Source organism: Choloepus didactylus, chromosome 21 (genome assembly GCF_015220235.1).
Source record: "Choloepus didactylus isolate mChoDid1 chromosome 21, mChoDid1.pri, whole genome shotgun sequence".
NCBI classification, from domain to species: domain Eukaryota; kingdom Metazoa; phylum Chordata; class Mammalia; order Pilosa; family Megalonychidae; genus Choloepus; species Choloepus didactylus.
The window spans coordinates 23,891,347-23,909,158 of NC_051327.1; the positions used below are offsets into that span (position 1 = coordinate 23,891,347).

Sequence of the window (17,812 nt, forward strand, 5' to 3'; positions counted from 1 at the left end):
GAGGCCTAGCCTCTCCTTTGCAGCAACCGTCTTCCCAAGGGTAAAACCTATGGTAGAGGGTTCAACCCATCAAACCACCAGTCCCCTATGTCTGTGGTCATGTTAGCAACCATGGAGGTGGGGTAGGCCAATACCCCTGCATTCTCCACAGGCTCCTCAAGAGGGCACTACATCTTTTTTCCCTTGTTTTTCTTTTTTTTTTTTAACTTTCCCTTCTTTTTTAAATCAACTGTATGAAAAAAAAGTTAAAAAGAAAACAAACATACAATAAAAGAACATTTCAAAGAAACCATAACAACGGAGTAACAAAAAGACAACTAACCTAAGATAACTGCTTAACTTCCAACATGTTCCTACTATATCCATCAGAAATTAACAGACCATAGTCATTCCGGGGCATCCCCAGAACGTTAAATAGCTTATCTGTTCTTCTTGGATTATTGTTCCCCTTCCTTAATTGCTCTCTATTGCTAGTTCCCCTACATTCTACATTATAAACCATTTGTTTTACATTTTTCAAAGTTCACATTAGTGGTAGCATATAATATTTCTCTTTTTGTGCCCCGCTTATTTCGCTCAGCATTATGTCTTCAAGGTTCATCCATGTTGTCATATGTTTCACGAGATAGTTCCTTCTTACTGCTGCGTAGTATTCCATCGTGTGTATATGCCACATTTTATTTATCCACTCATCTGTTGAAGGACATTTGGGTTGTTTCCATCTCTTGGCAATTGTGAATAATGCTGCTATGAACATTGGCGTGCAGATATCTGTTCGTGTCACTGCTTTCCGATCTTCTGGGTATATACCAAGAAGTGCAATCGCTGGATCGAATGGTAACTTTATTTCTAGTTTTCTAAGGAACTGCCAGACTGACTTCCAGAGTGGCTGAACCATTATACAGTCCCACCAACAATGAATAAGAGTTCCAATTTCTCCACATCCCCTCCAGCATTTGTAGTTTCCTGTTTGTTTAATGGCAGCCATTCTAATCGGTGTTAGATGGTATCTCATTGTGGTCTTAATTTGCATCTCTCTAATAGCTAGTGAAGCTGAACATTTTTTCATGTGTTTCTTGGCCATTTGTATTTCCTCTTCAGAGAACTGTCTTTTCATATCTTTTGCCCATTTTATAATTGGGCTGTCTGTACTATTGTCATTGAGTTGTAGGATTTCTTTATATATGCAAGATATCAGTCTTTTGTCAGATACATGGTTTCCAAAATTTTTTTCCCATTGAGTTGGCTGCCTCTTTACCTTTTTGAGAAATTCCTTTGAGGTGCAGAAACTTCTAAGCTTGAGGAGTTCCCATTTATCTACTTTTTCTTTTGTTGCTTGTGCTTTGGGTGTAAAGTCTAGGAAGTGGCCGCCTAATACAAGGTCTTGAGGATGTTTTCCTACATTATCTTCTAGGAGGTTTATGGTACTTTCTTTTATATTGAGATCTTTGGTCCATTTTGAGTTAATTTTTGTGTAGGGGGTGAGGTAGGGGTCCTCTTTCATTCTTTTGGATATGGATATCCAACTCTCCCAGCCCCATTTGTTGAAAAGACCATTATGACTCAGTTCAGTGACTTTGGGGGCCTTACCAAAGATCAGTCAGCCATAGACCTGAGGGTCTATCTCTGAATTCTCAATTCGATTCCATTGATCTATATGTCTATCTTTGTGCCAGTACCATGCTGTTTTGGCAACTGTGGCTTTATAATAAGCTTCAAAGTCAGGGAGCGCAAGTCCTCCCACTTCGTTTTTCGTTTTTAGAGTGTCTTTAGCAATTCGAGGCATCTTCCCTTTCCAAATAAATTTGATAACTAGCTTTTCCAAGTCTGCAAAGTAGGTTGTTGGAATTTTGATTGGGATTGCATTGAATCTGTAGATGAGTTTGGCTAGAATTGACATCTTAATGACATTTAGTCTTCCTATCCATGAACATGGAATATTTTTCCATCTTTTAAGGTCCACTTCTATTTCTTTTAGTAGAGTTATGTAGTTTTCTTTGTATAGGTCTTTTACATCTTTGGTTAAGTTTATTCCTAGGTACTTGATTTTTTTAGTTGCTATTGAAAATGGTATCTTTTTCTTGAGTGTCTCTTCAGTTTGTTCATTTCTAGCATATAGAAACATTACTGACTTATGTGCATTAACCTTGTATCGCGCTACTTTCCTAAATTTGTTTATTAGCTCTAGTAGCTGTATCGTCGATTTCTCAGGGTTTTCTAGATATAAGATCATATCATCTGCAAACAATGAGAGTTTTACTTCTTCTTTTCCAATTTGGATGCCTTTTATTTCTTTGTCTTGCCGGATTGCCCTGGCTAGCACTTCCAGCACAATGTTGAATAACAGTGGTGACAGCGGGCATCCTTGTCTTGTTCCTGATCTTAGAGGGAAGGCTTTCAGTCTCTCACCATTGAGTACTATGCTGGCTGTGGGTTTTTCATATATGCTCTTTATCATGTTGAGGAAGTTTCCTTCAATTCCTACCTTTTGAAGTGTTTTTATCAAAAAGGGATGTTGGATTTTGTCAAATGCTTTTTCAGCATCTATTGAGATGATCAATTGATTTTTCCCTTTTGACTTGTTAATGTGTGGTAATACATTGATTGATTTTCTTATGTTGAACCATCCTTGCATGCCTGGAATGAACCCCACTTGTTCATGGTGTATGATTTTTTTAATGTGTCTTTGGATTCGATTTGCAAGTATTTTGTTGAGGATTTTTGCATCTATATTCATTAGGGAGATTGGCCGGTAGTTTTCCTTTTTTGTAGCATCTTTGCCTGGTTTTGGTATTAGATTGATGTTAGCTTCATAAAATGAGTTAGGTAGTGTTCCATTTTCTTCAATGTTTTGAAAGAGTTTGAGTAAGACTGGTGTCAGTTCTTTCTGGAAAGTTTGGTAGAATTCCCCTCTGAAGCCATCTGGCCCTGGGCATTTATTTGTGGGAAGATTTTTGATGACTGATTGGATCTCTTTGCTTGTGATGGGTCGATTGAGGTCTTCTATTTCTTCTCTGGTCAGTCTAGGTTGTTCATATGTTTCCATGAAATTGTCCATTTCCTCTACATTATCCAGTTTGTTGCCATACAGTTGTTCATAGTATCCTCTTATAATTTTTTTAATTTCTTCAGGATCTGCAGTTATGTCACCTTTTTCATTCATTATTTTGTTTATATGGGTCTTCTCTCTTTTTGATTTTGTCAGTCTAGCTAGGGGCTTGTCAATCTTGTTGATCTTCTCAAAGAACCAACTTTTGGTGATATTTATCCTCTCTATTGTTTTTTTGTTCTCTATGTCATTTATTTCGGCTTTAATCCTTGTTATTTCTTTTCTTCTACTTGGTTTAGGATTGGTTTGCTGTTCATTTTCTAGCTTCTTCAGTTGATCCATTAGTTCTTTGATTTTGGCTCTTTCTTCCTTTTTAATATATGCGTTTAGTGCTATAAATTTCCCCCTTAGCACTGCTTTTGCTGCATCCCATAGGTTTTGGCATGTTGTGTTCTCGTTTTCATTCGTCTCTATATATTTAGCAATTTCTCTTGCTATTTCTTTGTTAACCCACTGATTGTTTAGGAGTGTGTTGTTTAACCTCCAGGTATTTGTGAATTTTCTAAGTCTCTGATGGTTATTGACTTCTAATTGTATTCCATTGTGGTCAGAGAATGTGCTTTGAATAATTTCAATCTTTTTAAATTTATTGAGGCTTGTTTTATGTCCCAGCATATGATCTATTCTGGAGAAAGTTCCATGAGCACTAGAAAAGTATGTGTATCCTGGTGATTTGGGATGCAATGTCCTGTATATGTCTGTTAAATCTAATTCATTTATCAGATTGTTTAAGTTTTCAATTTCCTTATTGGTCTTCTGTCTGGTTGATCTATCCATAGGAGAGAGTGATGTGTTGAAGTCTCCCACAATTATTGTGGAAACATCAATTGCTTCCTTTAGTTTTGCCAGTGTTTCTCTCATGTATGTTGCGGCACCTTGATTGGGTACATAGACATTTAGGATTGTTATTTCTTCTTGTTGAATTGCCCCTTTTATTAGTATGTAGTGGCCTTCTTTGTCTCTCAGAACATCCCTGCATTTAAAGTCTATTTTATCTGAGATTAATATTGCTACACCTGCTTTCTTTTGGCTGTAGCTTGCATGAAATATTTTTTTCCATCCTTTCACTTTCAGTTTCTTTGTGTCCCTGTGTCTAAGATGAGTCTCTTGTATGCAACATATTGATGGTTCATTTTTTTTTGATCCATTCTGCAAATCTATATCTTTTAATTGGGGAGTTTAATCCATTTACATTCAACGTTATAACCGTGAAGACATTTCTTGAATCAGCCATCTTATCCTTTGGTTTATGTTTGTCATATTTTTCCCCTCTCTCTATTAATATCCTGTATTGTACCCATACCGAATCTCTTTAGTACTGAACCTTTCTCCAAGTCTCTCTGTCCTTTCTTTGTTTCTCTGTCTGTAGGGCTCCCTTGAGTATCTCCAGTAGGGCAGGTCTCTTGTTAGCAAATTCTCTCAGCATTTGTTTGTCTGTGAAAAATTTAAGCTCTCCCTCAAATTTGAAGGAGAGCTTTGCTGGATAAAGTATTCTTGGCTGGAAGTTTTTCTCACTCAGAATATTAAATACATCATGCCACTGCCTTCTCGCCTCCATGGTGGCTGCTGAGTAGTCACTACTTAGTCTTATGCTGTTTCCTTTGTATGTGGTGAATTGCTTTTCTCTTGCTGCTTTCAGAACTTGCTCCTTCTCTTCCGTGTTTGACAGTGTGATCAGAATATGTCTCGGAGTGGGTTTATTTGGATTTATTCTATTTGGAGTTCGCTGAGCATTTATGATTTGTGTATTTATGTTGTTTAGAAGATTTGGGAAGTTTTCCCCAACAATTTCTTTGAATACTCTTCCTAGACCTTTACCCTTTTCTTCCCCTTCTGGAACACCAATGAGTCTTATATTCGGACGTTTCATATTATCTATCATATCCCTGAGGTCCATTTTGATTTTTTCAATTTTTTTCCCCATTCTTTCTTTTATGCTTTCATTTTCCATTCTGTCATCTTCCAGGTCACTGATTCGTTGTTCAACTTCCTCTAGTCTTGTACTATGAGTGTCCAGAATCTTTTTAATTTGGTCAACAGTTTCTTTAATTTCCATAAGATCATCCATTTTTTTATTTAGTCTTGCAATGTCTTCTTTATGCTCTTCTAGGGTCTTCTTGATCTCCTTTGTATCCCGTACTATGGTCTCATTGTTCATCTTTAGTTCTTTGAGTAGCTGCTCTAGGTGCTGTGTCTCTTCTGATCTTTTGATTTGGGTGCTTGGGCTTGGGTTATCCATATCGTCTGGTTTTTTCATATGCTTTAGAATTTTCTGTTGTTTTTGGCCTCTTGGCATTTGCTGAACTTGATAGGATTCTTTTAGGATATGTAGACCAATTGAAGTCCTTATCTCTAATTTATCAGAGCTACAGCTTCGTGGAGTACACTTTCTCTAACTAACCAGCAGGTGGCGTCCACGAGCCACCTGTTCTCCACAAGCCAGTTCTCCCCTGCTTAGCCTTTTTGGTGAGTAGGGGAGTGAGTCTTGTGGGGTCCAATTGGTGTACCAAGCTTGCGTGTGTAGTTGGTGTTGCCTGCCCTGTATATGGGGCGTGTTTCTGGGCAGTCAGGGAGGGGGGGTGGCTCTAACAATCAAATCTCCCTGGTGATCCTAGAGTTTTAAAGCTGTTGCAATAGTCTAATCCTTCAGTTCAGTCCTGCCATAGTTTGTCTCTGCCACTGACCCACAAGTCCTTGGTATTGGCGTATGGCTCCTGATACTTGCAAGTGGGCCCCTCTTCCAGGCTGTGCACCCCGGGTCCTCTGTTGAGGGATGACTGTGCTATGTCACAGGTGAGTGCCGTCCCCCCAGGGCAGTTCTGGGCTGCTGGGCTGTGTAGGGAGGCTCCCAGTCTGCTGAAATGGTGGCTGAATGGGGATTTGTTAATTCACACTGCTCCACCTTCCCAACTCTGGGACAATCAGCTGAGGTTGCAGGGAAGGCTAATGTCCACACCCAGTTTTGTGGTGTGTGCCTGTTATTTGAAGCGCTTCCGTCCCACTGGGTTGTCTGGGGCAGGTCTGGGCTATGGGGCTGGCGATGGGCAGGAGTGTTTCCTGTCCACCAGGATGATGGCTGTGAGCAGACACCCCCCTTTTCTTGGGAAGTTGTGGTGTTTAGTGAATTTTCTCAGCCAATGGATTATTGCCTTTTGTCTCAGAGCTCTCTTAGTTCTGCTCTTGTCTTGACCTGCCCAAATTGCAAGTCTTTGAAGCTTTCTGTATTGGGCTTCTTAGAGTAATTGTTTTACAAAAAGAAAAAAGGATTAAAAAAAAAGGGCCCTCCTCAGAGATCTAATGGGTTATTGAAATGCTAAGAGACAAAGCAATTAGGGCCATTAAGGAAAGGTCCACAGGGCAGAGAGATCAGTTTTTCTTCGGGATTTGCATATGAGCCTGAGGGCCCGAGCTCTGCCCTTCCCCTTTCTATGTTCACCAGAACTCCAAAAATCCTCCGCTTTTATTTTGGAGTTTTTCGTGTTGTTTTTTTCTATGCCTGTCTCCTCTCTGCTGGGCTGGCTGCTCTCAGATTCTCTGGTGTCTGGTCTCAGTCTATCTATGGTTGGAGTTTGGATCAGTAGAATGAGTTTCCGATAAGGGCTGCCACTGCAGTTCTCCCTTCTCCTTCCCGGAGCTGACAGCCCCTCCTCCCACGGGACTGAGCCTGGCAGGGAGGGGTGCGGGTCCCCAGGCCACAAAAACTTACAGATTTCGCTGATCTCAGCAGTTCCACGTTTTCATGAGTGTTGTATGAAGTATGCCCAAAGTCAGATTGCTCTGTGGTGTCCAGTCCACGCAGTTCCTGGCTTTCTACCTACTTTCCTGGAGGAGTAACTAAAACATACAGCTCACCAGTCCGCCATCTTGCCCCGCCTCTGTCCAAATATACCTTTTATATAATAGTTTTGACTTTGAGATCACATAAATGAATTATATACTGAAAAAATAAATTTAATTTTAAATGTGTTAATAAATTTTTAAAAGTAAAATTTTTTTTAAAGTAATCTCGGGGAGTTCCTGAAGATGGCGGCATAGAGAGGTGGGCAGACTGAGTTGAGTTGGAAACTTCCCTGTGGGAAAAAGAAGCAGGCTACCTGGAGCGAGGGACAGTAACTCAACCAAGCTCCAAATGTGGTTTTAATCAACAAATTTGGGCTACTGAATACATGCTATGAGTACAAATAAACCCTGAGCAAGCAGAAAAGGAACACTGAGGTCTCTCCCAGCAGAGAGGAGGAAGGGCTGATGGAAAAAACAAAATAAATAAAAACAGAGGCTTTTGGAGATGGCTGAGCTCAGAATATGGGAAAAGGGCTGTGTCCCAAGAAAAGAGGCACAGAGAACTGGGTACCAACACCGTTTGACTCGTGAAACTAGAGGGCTGGGGACCGGCTCTGAAAAGGAGCTTTCTCTCCCCTCTCCCTCCTATTCTAAGTAGCCCATTAGAGAAAGACTCAGGCATTTTCAGTTGTCAGCCCTGACCCAGAAACAGTGGAGTTAAGAGAGTCAGAGAGACAAAGGAGGAAATCAAGTGGAGAAGATAACTCCCTAAAGGGTGTATCTTCCCTAAGAAAAGATGGGTGGAGCCCAGCTCTAGTGGCTGCCCTCCCTCAGAGAACTCAGACCCAAGGGCCTGTGTGTGTGGGGCGGGTGGGGAGGTAGAAACAGCTTAAGCTTGGCTTCTGATACCCACGGCCCCTGGCCAGGACAGGGTCCACTGTGAATTAAAAGGACCACACATCTTTATACCAGTGGGGAGCTGTGGGCTGATAAGCACCACCTGCTGGGCAGGAGAGGAAAAGCACCGAGTCTAGGGACCTCACAGGAAATTCGGACAACCTGCTCCTCAGGGAAACTTGAAACTTGTTACAACTTCCTGCTGAGACCTGGGCCTATTTGGTCTGGGAAAATCTGATTGGGATAATCAAGGAAACCAGATGCTTAGAGAACAAAAAGATTATGAGTCACATTAGGAAAAACGAAGATATGGCCCAGTCAAAAGAACAAACTTACACTTCAAATGAGATAAAAGAGTTGAAACAACAAATTAAAGATCTTCAAACAAATCTCCTAAATCAATTACAAAATCAAATCAATGAATTGAGGGAAGATATGGCAAAAGAGATGAAGGATGTAAAGAAGACTTTGGGTGAACATAAGGAAGAACTTGAAAGTTTGAAAAAATGGTTGGCAGAACATAGGGGAATGAAAGGCACCACAGAAGAGATGAAAAACACAATGAAGACATATAACAGCAGGTTTGCAGAGGAAGAAGAAACGATTCATGAACTGGTGGACAGAACATCTGAAATCCTACAATCAAAAGAACACATAGGGAAAAATATGAGCAGGGGCTCAGGGAATTGAATGACAACATAAAGTGCACAAATATATGTGTCACAGGTCTACCCAGATCTATTCTCTTTGGGGTATGTTGCACTTCCTGCACCTACAATTTTATGTCTTTCTTAAGAGATGTGAAATTTTCAGTGATTATTTCCTCCATTATTGTTTTTGCCCCTTTTCCCTTTTCTTCTCTTTTTGGGATACCCAAGACACATATATTCGTGTCCTTTATGTTATCAATTCAATAACACTCTATGCAGATTTCTCAGTAGAAACCATGGAGGCAAGGAGGCAGTGGTATGATATATTCAAGACACTGAAAGAGAAAAGCTGCCAAAAAAGAATTCTATAATCAGCAAACTGTCCTTCAAAAATGAGGGAGAGTTTAAAATATTCTCAGACAAACAGACACTGAGAGAGTTTATGAACAAGATACCTACTCTACAGGAAATACCAAAGGGAGCACTACAGGCAGGTAGGAAAAGACAAGAGAGAGAGGTTTGGAGCACAATATTGGATGATGGTAGCACAATATTGTAAGTACACTGAACAAAGATTATTGTGAGTATGATTGAGAGAGGAAGGTTAGGGGTATGTATAACTTAGTAAAACCTAGAGTGGTCAATGATTGTGATTAAATGTATAAATGTAAGAATGCTTTTACCTGAGGGAGAACAAATGAATGTTAACTTTGCAAAGTGTTAAAAATGGGGTGGTATTGGGGGAAAAATACAATCAATGAAGACTAGAGTCTATAATTAACAGTAACATTGTAATATGCTTCCATTAATCATAATAAAGGCAATATCCCAAACTAAATGTCTATAAGAGGGCGACGTAAGGGAAGGGTATGGGATTGTTGGCATTGGTGCTGTTGTCTGACTTTTTTATGGTATTTTATTTTAATTTTATCTTTTCTTTTGTTGCTTTTGAGTTGTCATTTCCTTCTTCCTTTCTTTCTTTTTTCTTTTTGCACCTCTTCCTCTTTCTTTGTGGAGGAAATGGAAATGTCCTCATATAGATCGTGGTGGTGAATGCATAACTGTTATACAGGGAACCACTGATTGTTTACTTAGGATGGAATGTAGGGTGTGTGAATAAAACAGTCTAAAAAATAAATGGGGATACAAGTGTTGGAGAAAATGTGGAGAAAGGGATGTACCTAATCACCATTGGTGGGGAAGTAGAATGGTGCAGCCCACCTGGAGGGGGGTGGGGTGGTTCCACAGGAAGCTAAGTATGGGGTTGCCATATGGTCCTGCAACTCAGCTATCGGGTATATACTTGGAAGAACTGAAAAGAGGGACACAAATGGACATTTGCACAATGCTGTTTATGGTGGCAGTATTCACAATTTGCAGTGGATGGAGGTGGCCTAAGGGTACATCAACTGATGAACGGAATGGTGAACTGGTGTATACATACAATGGAATATTGAGCTGCTGTGAGAAGGAGTGAAGTTGTGAGGTGAACAGATACTGAGGACAGCATGTTACATAAAATAAACCAGAATGGAAAGGAAAACATTATAATGCCTCACTAATAATGACTAATGATAATGTGCAAACTCTGAGAATTGAGTCTGTGAGCACAGGTTATCAGGGGAAGGCTTATTGTAAAGGTTCCTAGATTCTAAGCTCTTACAGCAGTTGCATCTATTCCTGAGTTGTAATGGCCATTTCTAAATTCTGAGATGCTGAACTCTTTGTGTATAACCTGGTCAGTCCCTGGAACTTTGGGTATCTGTGTGACACCTGAGACTCAGAGCCAGAGTCCAGCAGCTATGAATGTCAGCATTACCCCATACAGCAACTGTTAAAGAGTCTGAAAAGAAGAGATCAGACTTCAATTAGAGATATGAATGAAATGAAATGGACTTGGTTAGGACTAAGGTAAATCAGACTAAAGCGTAATGGATGATATTGACTGTGTTTTTAAAACTTCAACTTCTGTGTGAGGCGAAAGGAAGAGATGTTTATTGGGTGCAAAATTTATATTTTTTTTAACACATATAATTTAACTTGTATGGGTCAGTTTATTCAAACAACATAATTACATGGAATGTTGAATAGGGAGTGAAATCTGGTTGGTTTGCACAGGTTAGTGTGAAGGCCCAATACATCCCAGAGTAATGTGGACAGAGAACAAAAATGTATTTGTAAAGACCTTTTGAGGGACTGGGGAAAATGTGGCAATACTAAATTTCCCCACTTGGGAATTAATGATATTCTCACAAACATTGAGGGCTATCAATTTAGAAGGCTGAGCCCTTGATCTTGGGGCTTGCCCTTATGAAGTTTGTTACTGCAAAGGAGAGGCTAAGCCTACTTAAAATTGTGCCTAAGAGTCACCCCCAGAGAACCTCTTTTGTTGCTCAGATGTGGCCTCTCTCTCTAAGCCAACTCTGCAGGTGAACTCACTGCTCTCCCCCGCTACACGGGACATGACTTCCAGGGGTGTAAACCTCCCTAGCAAGGAGGGACATGACTCACAGGGATGAGCTTGGCCCTGGTATCATGGGATTGAGAAAATCTTCTTGGATCAAAACGGGGAAGAGAAATGAAACAAAATAAAGTTTCAGTGGCTGAGAGATCTCAAATAGAGTCAAGAGGTCATTCTGGAGGTTATTCTTATGCATTATATAGATATCTCTTTTTAGTTATTAGTGTATTGAAATAGCTAAAAGGAAATACCTGAAACTGTTGAACTGCAACCCAGGAACCTTGATTCTTGAAGACGACTGTATAACTATGTAGCTTACACGGTGTGACTGTGATTGTGAAAACCTTGTGGCTCATACCCCCTTTATACAGCGTATGAACAGATGAATAGGAAAATGAGGACAAAAAGTCAGTGAATAATAGGGAGGGATGGGGGTTATGGGATGTTTTGGGTGTTCTTTTTTATTTTAACTTTTATTCTTACTCTTTTTGTGTGTGTGGTAATGAAAATGTTCAAAAATTGATTGTGGTGATGATTGCACAAATCCGTGATGGTACTGTGAACAACTGATTGCACACCATGGATGACTGTATGGTATGTGAATATCTTAGTAAAACTGAATTTAAAAAAAATCTCATGACATTTAAAAAGATATCTCGTGGGTTTAGAAAAGAAAAGGAGCTCTCATGCATTGCTGGGGGAGTGCAAAATGGGACAGCCACTTTGGAGACCGTTTGGCAGTTTCTTACAAAGCTAAATGTAATCTTACCACACGATCCAGCAATCACACTCTGAGACATGAATCCAAATGAACTGACAATGTATGTCCACACAAAAATCTACACATGAATGTTTACAGCAGTTTTATTCATAATTGCCCCAAATTGGAAGCAACCAAGGTGTGCCTCAATAGGAGAATGGATAAAAAACTGTTGCATCTGTACAATGGAATATTATTCAGTGATCAAAAGACATGGTCTCTCAAGCCACGAAAGGACTGGAAGAAGCTACATGCATGCTGCTGAGTGAAGGAAGCCAGCACGAACGGCTACACACTGTGTGACTCCAACCAGATGACTCCGTGGAAAAGGCAAAACCAGAGCGAGTGAAAAGCTCAGTGGTTGCCGGAGGGTGCAGGGAGGACTCAGCGAGCGTGGGGCATTTTTAGGGCTGGGAAGGTCTCCTGCATGAAACCGTAATGGAGGGTTCATGGCACGTAGGTGCCCACACCCACAGAACTGTACAGCACAGAGCGTGACCCCAACGGAAACCACGGGCTTCAGTTGATAATAACCTACCAACGTGGCCGGCGCACCCCAGCAATGCAGGATGGGAATAATGGGGGAAACGGGGTGTGGCGGGGAGGGTGCATATGGGAACTCTCCTTACTACCCGATCATTTTTTCTGCAAACCTAAAACTGTTTTAAAAAATAAAGTCTATTAATTAAAAAAAAAAAAAAAGAAATCAAGGGAAAGAGGCGGAGGCTAGGAGGGGGCTTGAGGGGGCTTCTGTGGTGTGGGTAATGTTCTTTTTCTGAACTGGGTGTGTAAATTTATTAAGCGGTATACTCATGATATGTACACTTTTCTTAGGCCTGATATACTTCACTAAAAGGTATAAGCAAAAAAAGCAATCCCTAAAAATGGAAGCCAATTAAAAAAAAACTAAAATGAAGTAACCTAATTCTACATCAAGTTGGTGACATAACCACAGAGAAAACAGAATTATTTTAAGTGACTTGAACACTCGGTGTTTTAATTATACATCTGTAGTTTAACATATTCTAAAGACAATTAGAGTTAGAAAAAAAGTCTTCAACTTCATTCAGTAGTCTCATTGTTAGTACTACAACTGAAATTACAATTTTGGAACTGTTTATACAACAGTAGGATAAAGACAATAAGTAATTATGTTAGGGTTTCTAGAAAACACAATTTCAGTATAAGAGAAAGATATTTAAAATTTAAATTCATTGCTTAGTAATCTTAAATTTGAGTTGGAAATATCAGTATGAACTCATGATGTTTCCAAAAAATATATATTTCTTCTCTGTGTCCACGGGAGAGCCCTGGAAGCCATGAGCAGTCAGTGGAATGAGTATCGCCCCCACCCCTACTTAGTGTCCAGATTACGGTCTTTAAACCCCGTTTCAACGAAGTGAAACAAGACCCCCTGTAGGAGCGGCTCAGCCCAGGCCTGGGGCAGGAAGGCACGAGTCGGCGCCAGCACATCCGAGGGTATCAGGAACCCTCAGAACAAACGTGTCCACGTCCAAAGGCCTCGCACGTGAAGGGCAGCCCACGGCCAAAGGGGTCAATTTTAAATGAAAAAAAAATGGCTGCAGGTGACTGAAACACAGTGACTGTATAAAAACTGATGCTTTCATTATGACACTCAGGAAGGGACAGCAGGGAAAAAGAAAAGAAAATCCTGTTTAATGTTGGAACTGGAAAACCAACTCCTCACTCTGAAAATTGGACTGAAAGCATCTCTCCCGCCTTCCTGGGTGGTTACATTAAGAGCTGATGAGGGAAAATGGTTCTTTTCAAAGTTCCAGCCACTAAATGAGAAAAGATTGACAGAATTAGACAATTACCAGATTTCTAAGAAAATATCAATTCAGGCAAAGGTCACCAGTGAGGAACTGATTAGACAAGAAGCCGATGGGGAACTTGACAATGTCGGGGTCAGGCTGCTGCCACCGGACCCCAAAGCTCGACCTCGGAGAGTGGGCCAGCGCGACCGGAGGGGAGGGAGAGGAAGAAAGAGGAAAGAAGAAGGAAGAAAACAGAACAATAGAAGTGGGAAGTGAATCTAATCAAGCCTTTGGAGTGAACCGCCAGTTTGCAGGAAGAGGGGGAGAGGAACAACTCGACACCACTGCAAGGCCGGACCCCGGAAGCCCCGTGCAGACGTGAAGCCACGAAGACTTGAGCTTCTCCACGTTCCTGCAGCCTGGCCCGGCCGAGGCCATGTCCTCGTCTCGCAGAGAGCGCCGCAGCCTCGGCCCGCACGCGGCTCAGCTCCCACGTCGCCCACGACACCCGCGACACCCGCGACACCCAGACGGTGGCGCCTCTGAGCACTCCAGGGCTCGCCCAGCGACTCCTCCTGCCGCCAGACGGCAAGATGCTAGAAGCGGCTTTCACGGGATATCACGAATCATGTCCTGTATTATCTTCTAAGTGTTTTAAAGTTTGTGTTTACCATTTTGGTTTTCATTCACTGGGAATTTGCTTTTTGAATTTGATAGGAGGGGGGATATAATGTGCTTTTTCTCAAGTAAACATTTTTTCCAGCCCTATTTACTGCTTGGTCCCAGCAGATAGTTTGCACTTCCAGAATCCTGCATAAATTTCCAGAAGTATTTGTGCAATGAAACTTTTGAAGACATATGCTGGATTTGTCCCCTAATTTATGGCCAATTTCCAGGGTGATGTGTCTTGTAGTATAGTGAAGTCATGAAAATCACTAGGGTTTTATACAGACAATAACTAGTTTGAGACTATACTGCCTCTCTCGTAATGCGGCTCTTTATCATTTTTCTTTTATTAGAACGTGGGTCTGGCTGATGGGTGGTGTCCACCAAGGCCAGAGAGACCCTCTTCACAGGGACGCGCCACCTGAGCCCTAAGCCTCTGGCAGCTTGCTAGCACCCCTCGAGGCAGATCCCAGGTCCCTCCCACGGACTGCTCTCCCGGATCTCGTGTGATCTGCCCCAGGTGCTCTCTCCCACCTCAATCCCTACAGGGCTCTCTGACCCTGGCTCTATTCCAGCCATTCTGCTTCCCTAAAAGATCAGGCATAAGCACGTGTGCCTTTCCAGCAACTTGAGGTTTTTTCTCCCAAGAGACAACTTTTCCCTACTGCTCTATCCCTCATGCTGAAAACAGTGTCGGAGTCAGAACACACTCTACAAATACTGTTGAAGAAATGAATATTCAGTGGTAGATAAGTTGCGTCAAACAACTAGCCCTATTACTGTATTTGGTAGCTAATTATGATATGGAACTATAAACAATCAGACAAAAACTCCTCCATCTACTGTGCTATAGCATTTTGGCACCTATTTGGAGCCACAATTTGAATTTTAATTCCTGTCATCCCTTCTCCTACCATCAGGTAAGACCTGCTGGAACAGCCTTTGGTTTTCCCTCATCTTTCCACATCCTGGCCCAGCATCCAAACTGCTTCTCATCTCCACTTCTCCTGCCCCAAACATCACCACCTGCCAAAGCAACGCAAAGTCAGCTCCCACTGTCGCACCACCCTCCCGCAAAGGCGGCACTCAACCGTCTCTCAGGTACAGGACCCAACAGACTCCTGGAAACTCCGGCTCCCAGTTCCAACGAGCCCCATACCTGGCCCTCCACGATCCACCTGCAGATGGACGTCTTTCCGTCATAGCCAGGTCGGAACTGAAGAGTGGCTGAGCGAGGGCTGATGTTGGAGATGACCAGGTTGGACGGGGCACCGGGAAGTTCTGGAGATAAATGAGAGAAGAAAAGCAGAGACTTAAATTCTGTCACAACTTAGGAAACAGACTGAACACAGCTGCCAGGCATCTGTTACTTGAGCAGTAAACAGCTCCAAAACTGTCTTCCAGTTTTATAGAAAAAAAGAAAAAGGATTTGTTTTCAAAACCTTGAAAGTGAAAACATAGCTTCTCCCCAAAACACCAACACGTCATGAGTTTTACTCAGTGAGGTCACCCCCAGCTCCGAGCCATCTGAAGTGACGTTAGGAGACGTCAGTCATGATCTCTTAGACACTAAACCCTGAAGGGGTGATAAACTCTCAGTCCTGCTTTGTCTGAGTCATTGCGGTGCACGGTAGGTACTGATGTGCTTGTTGAGTGAAAGAAAGGATGAACATGTAATTCTTCCCAGCTCCTAAAAGAACACTGAGAACTGAATGGCCGTTCTCCCTCCCGTAATGACCCTAATGCCTCGGAAAGGACAAGGGGAGGTGGCCAGGGTCCAGGAGGCCCTCGCGTCGCCCCGAGGCAGCGGGAGAGGACAGGGCTGCGGTCCTGAGTCCTAGGCTTTCTGGTTTCCAAGACAACCAAATTCAGGTGGAACAGCAGCCGGAAGCTTCCCTGTCCGCCTGGGCCCAGTTGCTCTAGCAACCAAATAAGGGGAAGGCAGAGTCTGCAGCGAGACCACCTTCATCAGAGGCTGCTGGGCTCGAGCCCCTTCACAGAGTGGAGCCCCCTTGGCAGGGTCCCCCCAGGCAGCCCGTCCCGCGCTGAAGTGAAAAACTGACTTCAAAATGGGAGCTCACAGAGAGCTGCCCACGTCCCAGCCCGCGCCGGACGGTGCCCGGCCTTCCCAGAAAAACCTGGTCACTCACACACAGATTTGCTCCTGACTTACCCTCGGCACTGCATGTGAGTCATTTTTAACAAATTAAACAATATGCCATCATCATCATCATCACTGTTGTTATTGAAGTATTAACATTATTTTAAATATGTGCTTTGGGAACTACCGTTAAATACTTCAAATGAGTGCTATGGGAACTGGCTATTTACGTAAAATCATGGCAAATCTTGCTGTAAGTCAAAGACATCTTTCTTAAAAATGAATAACAGTGGCATCCATTTTATTTTGTAGATGCATTTAGGAAAAAAATACTCAATTGCTGTAGAGCAGTGGTTTTCAAAGTGTGGTCAGTGTCACCTGAGAAGCTGTGCAGGAAGCAAATGTCTGAACCCGAGCGCGGACCCCGTGGGAACCTCCAGGTGGGCCCAGGGGTTTGGTCCTCAGCAGCCCCCCCGCCGTGCAGCCAGGACGAGGGCCGCTTATGGGTGGGTGGAGAGGCTGGCTCAGGGCACGCTGCTGGGTTTGGAGCACCCACTTCCGGCCGGGGGGCAGCAGGGGATTAACTGCACCACCCAGCAAGCCCCCCGAGGGCCTGGGGCCCAGAGCCCAGGAACGGCCCATCCTCCCCCACCGCCACCTGCACTGGGTCCCTCAGCCCAGGCTGAGAGCTGAGGACACTGACTCCGCTGGGGTGTTGTGCTGTGCTTTGTTCTACTGTACAGATTTTATTCGTTTTGTTTTCTTTTCAGATCATGCATGTCAGTCTCTCAAGAACATAATTAGGTTGTAAAAACTGAACTGGATGTGGGGTGGCATGTCGGTAAACACTGGTTTCAAATGGATCTGTTACGTCCTTAGCATGAGGCAGTGGGATTTGTCTCAAAGACCAAAAGTAAGGCAAACCGGCATCTTCTAAATGTCAAAGAGACTAACTTTAATTGATGAGCTCAATTGATAGCCCCACAATATCTCATCTTCATATCAGTTGGCAAATTCCTTGGGAAAATACTTTCATTTTAAACATAAACTTTAAAATTGGAGAGAAAAAGTTGACCAGCAACTTTCCAAAGTGGAAACAAATGTGCTGAACATTTAGGGAGACAACCTGAATTTCTAAAGGACGTGACCCCCGGTGTCAACTTACGTCTATACTAACCAGTGGCTTCAACAGTGGCGGTACTTAGCAAACACTCCTCACGCCCAACTTAAAGTTTTCTCTCTCCCTTGATCTCTACCTTATCTTCCAACTGTCTCATATCTCTTTTTCTTATCTCAAACACAGATTTTTATTGTTTTGCTGAATAAATAAAGTTCTGTGTTTCCGGTTCCTGATTTTGATGTATTTTCTACTGCTCTCTTTCAAGGAAGGGCAGCATTTTACTTCTGTGCGGTTCTCGGTTTATGATCTGCCGGAAGGGGGTCCCTCCCTCGGCCTCACAGCCCTGGAGCTCGTGTTCACTCCGTGTTGGAGCCACATCTCTGCGCTTTCTGCTCACAACCTGTGCCCACTAGCTCATGGCTGCCGGGACAAGGGTCACCGTCACGAGACCCTGGGGAAGGGGGGAAAGAGGGTCGGGTTGCGTCGCCGT

General features: G+C 42.6%; 1 protein-coding gene across 3 annotated transcripts in view; it reads right to left on the bottom strand.

The window, feature by feature from the left end:
* The window catches only part of SDK1 (sidekick cell adhesion molecule 1), a 941,791-nt gene that overhangs the window by 151,109 nt on the left and 772,870 nt on the right, over positions 1 to 17,812 (bottom strand). For all 3 annotated transcript variants that reach the window (XM_037813737.1, XM_037813739.1, XM_037813738.1), the window contains one exon: positions 15,261 to 15,382. In XM_037813737.1, coding sequence (XP_037669665.1) covers positions 15,261 to 15,382 — 122 coding nt within the window. The remainder of the gene's footprint in view (positions 1 to 15,260; positions 15,383 to 17,812) is intronic.